General features: G+C 37.8%; 3 protein-coding genes and 1 non-coding gene across 4 annotated transcripts; 2 read left to right on the top strand and 2 right to left on the bottom strand.

Annotated features, from left to right (window-relative positions):
* Positions 1–523: 523 nt before the first annotated feature.
* LOC132309358 (uncharacterized) lies at positions 524–2,116 on the bottom strand. The gene is made up of 3 exons (XM_059807675.1): positions 1,916–2,116; positions 1,140–1,601; positions 524–1,054 (listed from the first exon to the last, which is right to left on the bottom strand). The coding sequence occupies exons 1-3, from the start codon at positions 2,114–2,116 to the stop codon at positions 524–526; spliced, it is 1,194 nt and encodes a 397-aa protein (XP_059663658.1).
* Positions 2,117–2,182: 66 nt separating this feature from the next.
* On the bottom strand, positions 2,183–3,214 carry LOC132309357 (uncharacterized). Its single transcript, XM_059807673.1, has one exon. The coding sequence runs from the start codon at positions 3,212–3,214 to the stop codon at positions 2,183–2,185; it is 1,032 nt and encodes a 343-aa protein (XP_059663656.1).
* On the top strand, positions 2,718–2,822 carry LOC132310888 (small nucleolar RNA R71). The gene has a single exon (XR_009482736.1). It is a non-coding gene; the product is annotated as a small nucleolar RNA R71 (small nucleolar RNA).
* A 2,136-nt stretch (positions 3,215–5,350) lies between the features above and the next one.
* LOC132310183 (chaperone protein dnaJ 20, chloroplastic-like) lies at positions 5,351–6,725 on the top strand. The gene is made up of 2 exons (XM_059808397.1): positions 5,351–5,887; positions 6,397–6,725. Exons 1-2 carry the CDS (start codon positions 5,402–5,404, stop codon positions 6,550–6,552), a joined length of 642 nt encoding a protein of 213 aa, XP_059664380.1. The 5' UTR covers positions 5,351–5,401; the 3' UTR covers positions 6,553–6,725.
* The last annotated feature ends 373 nt before the right edge of the window (positions 6,726–7,098 follow it).

The following is a 7,098-nucleotide window of genomic DNA, read 5'->3' as shown; positions in this document are numbered from 1 at the left end:
CTAGGCGAATGATTGCCCAACGCTGAAGCTACTGTTTCTTCTGTCGGACAAAAAAAACTCACTCGGGCGATGGTCGCCCATGGGTCGGGCGACGCCCGACCTGCTCTGGGCTGGATCTTTTTTTCTTTTTTTTCTTTTTTTTTTTGGAATTAAACTTCAAATGGCCATAACTTTGTCATTGGAAGGCAGTTTTGCACCAATTTTTAGTGGATGTTTAGACCCAAAAAATGCTCGGATCTGCTCAAATCAACCTTGTTTTTTTTGTATGCCATGGAATTTTTTATTTTCTTCGAAACAAGCATGACGCTTCAACTTATATCCTGCACAAGTAACTAAATACCCTACGAAACACATTAAATCTTCTTAATCTACTAAAATAAAACACACAAAAATAAATAAATAAATAAATAATAAATAAGTAAATAAATGAAAATCCTATCTACAGTTCCTACATTTAATGTCGGTAGGCGATGTGATACCTGGACGTTTAGGTGGAGTAGTTGGGATCCGTCAAAGTGACGGACTAAACTCTTTCCGTAGGCATGAAATCCTCAATGTACCAATCCTTCCGATCCAGCCGAACTGTCTTCTTTCTTGACGCCTTCCAATTCCTAATATCAGCATACCATGGTGAAGTCTCTTTCTGAAGTTGAAATAGCTGCTTATCCGAGAATGAATTATGCAATGGAAGAGTGTTTTCTGGGCCAAGATATGCATTCTTCAAATGAGAAGGTAACGACTTCAGCTCTAGCTTTGGTGGAGACTTCAACGATGGCGTAGGTGGTTCACTTGACAATGGTAGAAGTGGCTCAATAGGAATTTTCCATGGCGGAATGTTATGCATATTGGCTCCATCAAGAATGACATTTACCTCTTTAATATTTTTCTCAACATCAAATGACTCGGCATCAAAGTAAGACAGGCATGCTTCTAGTGGATCTTTTTTCAAGGCAAATGGGGCCATCTCTTCAACACATTTATCGATGGAATCGACAAGAAAACAATCCTTATCATCTGAAGGGCAATTACTGGCGTTGAAAATATTTAAGCGCACCTTCATATTGCCAAAAGATAAGTCCATAACGCCATTCCTGCAATTTATGCTAGCATTTGCTGTCGCAAGGAAAGGACAGGATCACTGGAATGTGCCTCCTTGGCTCCAGAACTGGCTCGGTATCTAGTACAATAAAGTCCACTGGGAAGTAAAATTTATCTACTTTGATAATCACATCTTCGATGACGCCACGAGGTTGTTTGGTTGACCTATCTGCTAATTCGAGAATAGTGGAGGTAGGCTTCAATTCTCCTAATCCGAGTTGCAAGTAAACCGAATAAGGAAGAAGGTTTACACTTGCACCCAAATCTAAGAGAGCTCGCTCTACTTGATGATTCCCTATTGTGCATGAAATTGTTGGAGCGCTTGGATCTTTGAATTTTGGAGCAGTGCAGTGCTGGATTATGGAACTGACTTGCTCAGTTAATAGTACCTTCTTAGGAACATGACTATTTGAACGCCTTTTCTGAGTACACATATCTTTCAGAAATTTAGCGTAAGCTGGAATTTGTTGAATTGCATCAAGCAATGGGAGATTAATCTTCGCCTATTTGAATATCTCCATTATGTCCTGAATTTTGCTTGCTTGCTTTGCTGTCCTTGACGTTTCTTGTAGTCTCTAAGGGGATGGCACAACAACATGCTTGTGTTCTGGAAATGGCTTTGTAGTTGGAGGTACTTCTTGTGCTTTTTCATTCCGCCCCTTTTTCTCTTCAAGTCTTTTCTTCCACTTTTCATCCTTCTTTGCTTCCTCTTCTTCCACCTTGTTTTCAACTCTCTTACCACTTTTGAGAGTAGTAATTGCTTTCACTTGTTCATGGTGAACTTCTTGGCCAGTAATGTCATCAATTATATGCACACCTCTTGGTTAGCCACTGGTTGACTAAGAATCTTGCCATCTTCTCTTCTATTCAAGGCTTGAGCTAGTTGGCCAACTTGAGTCTCTAACTTGGCAAGGGATTGAGAATGAGACTGCACAAGTTGATTAGTTGGCTCTAACTGCTTTGTTATCATTGCCTCGAGCATTGATAAGAATTGTTGAGGTTGACTGAAGGCATTCATAGGAGTGAATCCTTGAGAATTCGAAGTCTGGACTTGAGATTGAAAATTGCCTTGTACTTGAGGTACTTAAGGTGGAGGAGCTGATGTCCCTATGGCTTGATTTCTCCATGGATGGTTTCTCCAAGCCGGATCGTAAGTGTTTAAATACATATTATTCCCTCTAGGCGTTCCATAGGCAGCATTAACTTGCTCATGTGAAATTCCTGAATACTGAGATGCACTTGGACAAATGGACACATGGTAAGTTGGACTGGAACAGAAAGAGCACACTTCAAAGCCTTGAGCATGAGTCGCAGGAGGAGTAAAATTTGACTGTGAAGTCATTAATTGATCCATCATCTTGGTTAATGCCTCAATTTGGCTCACTAGCCCTTGATTTATTCCTGCTTCATTCACACTTTTTGCTCTCCTCAATATGGTAGGAGGTCTTGCAACGGGAGGTAAGACATGTTGTGTAAAATTATCAGATATATTTTTGAAGAGCTGCCATGCTTCCTCTACACTTTTCAACATAAAATTTCCACCACAAGAGGCATCCACCATATACCTTTGTGCCTCATTGAGCCCCTTATGAAAGAAGTTGACAAGCTGCCATTTTGGCATGTCATGATAAGGGTACTTCCGAAGGACGTCTCTGAATCCTTCCCAAGCCTCATGAAAAGGCTCACCAGGCTCTTGAGCAAAACGAGTAATAGCATCTCGATATTGAGTAATTCTCACCATGGGGAAGTACTTGTTTAAAAACTTCTGTTGCAATTCAGCCCATGTAGTGATGGTATCGGCTGGCAATGAATTAAACCAGTCCTTCGCCTTGTCCTTTAATGCAAAGGAGAAAAGGTGTAGCTGGAGCACATCATCGTCAAAATTCTGGATTTTTATTGTTCTGCACACCTCTGTAAAGTCATCCAAGTGCCAGTATGGATCCTCTTTTGATAGGCAGTAAAAAGAAGGTAGTAATTGAAGAGTACTGGCCTTAATTTCATAGTGAGGGGCCCTCACTTGAGGATACCGAACTGCAGATGAAGAGTTGTATGCACCTTGTTCGTAGTGATCCTTTAAACAGTGAACTGCCTCTGCAATTGGTAAATCATCCGCCATCTTTTCTTTCTTTAAGTTTCTGAGAGTCCTTTCAATTTCTGGGTCTAACGGAAGCTGAGGGAGTGACAAAGAACGTCTTCCAAGCATATAATGTCACCTGCAATGATTAAAAGAAAATAGTATCAAAATAAAGAAATAAAATAAAATAAAATAAAATAAAATCCTAAACTAAGATCCTAATTGAAATTAATTGTAGAATTTAATATTATCTGTCAAGAACTAAAACAAGTCCCAAGCAACGGCGCAAAAAACTTGTTGTGAGATTTATATGTACCACTCGCAAGTGCACGAATCTTTGCAGATAGGGTTTACTTGTAAGGGTGTCGTACCCAAGGGACTTGTGTAAAATAAGTTTGTCAACAGATTTCTTAAATTTCAAAATTAACTTGAAAATAGGATAATCGAATTGTGATGATTAATTCTAAATTAACTAAGTAGAAAAATAAACTAAAGAACGATGATCAAATATGATGTAGAAAATAGAGAGAGAAAACTCGGGGTATGACTTCACCACTAACGTCGCACCACTAGTCAATTGCATCAATTTATTGAAAATATATGATATAACAAGCACAGATTAATTCAGTTAGAGAATAATATAATTTAAAACTAAGCATGGACTATCTTCAATTGGTATAAACCATCTACGTAACTACTTTATTCTAGGGTGTAGCATGGTCTATCTTTTCTAGGCATAATTCATCAAATCTCTAACATTATATTCAGATAAAAATCATTGTGTAATCATCTCATTCACAACTACAAGAAGTGAATGAGTTGTGTTCAATTACAAGATTAAAATATCTAAGACAAGATAGAAAAATATTTGTAATCGAATTAAAACTCTAAAACCGATTCTTATTGAATATTCAATTAAAAACCCTATAGATTACACAATCATGCATGATAAAAATTGTTTCTCTAATAATTAAATACAATCAAACCAGAGCGCTAAGCTAAGGCTACATCACAACCCTAGCAAAGCGTTTAGCCAAGCATGACTGGAGTGTAATTCTTCATGGTTGAGGAAGACATCTTCACCGCCATGGATCGATCTCTTCTTTCTTGTGAATGCTTCTCCTCTGATCTCAGCCTCAAACTCTTCTGTATATCCTTTAATGTTATAGAGGACCCCCTTTAAATAATAAAAGATCAACCCTAAAGTTCCCTTTTTCATAAAGGAGACATACATAGAAATTATGTCGAATAAGGACTCCCAAATTCGTGCAGACTTCTAGGCCAATTTTGACAAGGTAAACAGCTGTTTTAGGGAAAGCTCATGAAACACAAAATTGTAGCTCTTCGAATTTCCTATCAACTTGGGCAAGAATTTAGCTATTTTGACGTTTGAGGGGAGAGATATAGCCAGATTTCCAAAATGGGTTCAAGTTACCAACTTTGGCGAAAGTTTCCTTTTTGGAGAAGGAGTTTTCTTTTTCTTCTTCTTTCCATTCTTATCAACTTGTGGCTTCTTTTGGACTATTTTCTACGTATAATTAGACTTGAATCTTCAACATTGCTCAGTCCCACGAAAAGTCATCTTGTAAAGCTCAGAATTACTAGTCTTGACTGATTTTACAATTAAAGCCCTGAAATAAATAAAAACAATAAAACAATGTAAAATCACAAATAAAGTATTATTAAGTGAACAAAACATACAAATAAAGGGGCTAAAATGTATAACATTCAGCGCCTAACAGTTCACAATTAGGGCAATGTTCCACTGATTCTTTAAATATGTATGCTCCAACTTTGGGCTGTTGTTCTCCTTTCTACAGTGAATAGTGAGCTGGCTTTATTTTGGGTACACTTTGGAACACGAATTTTTTGTTCCGAAAATTGGCCCATTCTTGGAAATTGTTCTTCCACTGTTGGACACAATGCAGCCCATGCCAAACAAGTTGGTGTCCTCAATAATGTCCATTTTCACTGTAGGAAAGGGCACATAACAAGATAGAGTATCCCCCAAACAGGCCCTAACTTCCTTTCCCACTCTATGGGGTCAACTTGTCCTCAATAGTGTCCATTTGCACTGTAGGGAAGGGCACAGAACAAGATAGAGCATCCCCCAAACAGGCTCCTCTCTATCTCTCTCTCTCTCTCTCTCTCTCTCTCTCTAGATATAGATAGCTATAAAGTAGTAATACATATAGAAAAAAACGAGATCAGAAAGAAAAGAAAAGAAAAATGAGACAAGGAATGATATCTGGAACTGGAAACAGAGCTCACTCGCACCTCTGCACAAACCCTCATATACCAACCAAAAAACCAATTTCTGAACCACCTTCTCACATTTTTTTCAACACCCATCTCCTAAAACCTAGCATTTCCATCAAAAACCCATCTGGGTCATACAGAACCAGAACAAAAGCGGCCATTAATGACCACCTGAGCATGACAGCACAGGCCACACATAGTTTTTACGAGCTATTGGGCATATCGGAGAGTGGGACTCTCTCCGAGATCAAACAAGCCTACAAGCAAATGGCTCGGAAGTACCACCCGGACGTGTCACGGCCCGACCACATGGAGGAGTACACAGAGAGGTTCATTCGGGTTCACGAGGCTTATGAAACTCTGTCTGACCTGAAAACCAGAGCGTTATATGACAGAGATTTGGCTAAGGGTCTGCACTTGGCTTTCTCTGCTAGAAAACGCTCCCAATATGACCAGGTTTAGCGCTCTCTCTATATAAATGTGTTTTGTGTGTTTGTGTGAATATGTGTTTTCATGTTTGTGCACATATATTGTTTTGAACAATGAGTTCACTTGCCACTTCACACACCTAGTACTTCACTTCCGTTTGGAAGTACTAAATTGGAGGCTTGGAATTGAATTCAAATCCAATCTCGTTGATTCAGAGCTGCCAAACATAGCATTAACATTAAGGAAATTTAGTTGAAAGTTTTAACTAAATTTTCTCTGATTCCAATTTCAAAGTGTTGATTCTGTGCTTCCAAGCATAGCTTAACTGTGAAATGGACAGACGTTTTTGATGACTTTATTAGTAGGCTCAAATTTAGCCTCTGTCACATGTGTGTGCGCGTACATATATATTATATATATATATGTATATATATATATATATATGTATATGTTTATATAATATGGTTTTTATAGATTTGTTTTCACTCCTCACTTACCAACCTTTTATATATTCATTTGGAATTTTTTTTAATCAGAGATCTGAGAAGTGTGGTGAATGGAAGGACAATTGGGAGGCTCAACTCATGGAGATGAGGCGAAGAAGTGAACATAAAGATTCAACAAGGAATATGTCGTGGGGATCAAGAATGAGGAGGCAAAGAAACCAAACATTTGATGATGAGTTTGACTAGAGAAACAGAGCATTATGTGTTCTATCAGTTTAGGCTATGTGTGTGTGTGTGTGTGTGTGTGTGTATTAGAATTTAGGAGGGTTGAGGCATGTAGAAATGTGAGGGGGCTAATTCACTTATTAATGTTTGAGTTCTTCAAGTTACTAAAACACTGAACACTGTCCTTTGGTTGCATGTGAAGGGGGCTAATTCACTTATTAATGTTTGAGTTCTTCAAGTTACTAAAACACTGTACTTTGGTTGCATGTGAATGGAGTTCTAGTTAATTTGGTTTATATGATATGGCATATTTGATTATTAGACAGACATTTCCTGATAGAGTAAGGTTGTGTGTAACAACCTAAAAAGATACCAAAATAATAATAATAATAATAAAATATATAAAATTTCGGCATGGCCTCCATAGAAAAAGTCCATCTACAACCTATTGAAATAAAAAATAAATAAATAAATAAAAATGCAATAGCCTCACTGGCCTTAAAAATAATCTATCATGTCCTAACGCATAATACATTTATTATATTACATTCCCAAAATGATTGCATA

Source organism: Cornus florida, unplaced genomic scaffold (assembly GCF_030987335.1).
Source record: "Cornus florida cultivar Cherokee Brave unplaced genomic scaffold, ASM3098733v1 CherokeeBrave_3.0.0_Hap2_Chr05, whole genome shotgun sequence".
Classification (NCBI taxonomy): domain Eukaryota; kingdom Viridiplantae; phylum Streptophyta; class Magnoliopsida; order Cornales; family Cornaceae; genus Cornus; species Cornus florida.
Note: the sequence above shows the minus strand (reverse complement) of the source record. Positions and strands in the feature narration are given on the sequence as shown.

Bases quoted from the DNA above. Each gene is read 5' to 3' on its own strand.
- LOC132309358 (XM_059807675.1), bottom strand. From the start codon at position 2,116: ATGAATGCCTTCAGTCAACCTCAACAATTCTTATCAATGCTCGAGGCA. The intron at 1,602-1,915 runs GTGTGCATATAA...ATATTCAAATAG, and splicing joins AACCAGTGGCTAACCAAGAG to GCGAAGATTAATCTCCCATT. The intron at 1,055-1,139 runs GTGATCCTGTCC...GGCAATATGAAG, and splicing joins AGCCAAGGAGGCACATTCCA to GTGCGCTTAAATATTTTCAA.
- LOC132309357 (XM_059807673.1), bottom strand. From the start codon at position 3,214: ATGGCGGATGATTTACCAATTGCAGAGGCAGTTCACTGTTTAAAGGAT.
- LOC132310183 (XM_059808397.1), top strand. From the start codon at position 5,402: ATGAGACAAGGAATGATATCTGGAACTGGAAACAGAGCTCACTCGCAC. The intron at 5,888-6,396 runs GTTTAGCGCTCT...TTTTTTAATCAG, and splicing joins AACGCTCCCAATATGACCAG to AGATCTGAGAAGTGTGGTGA.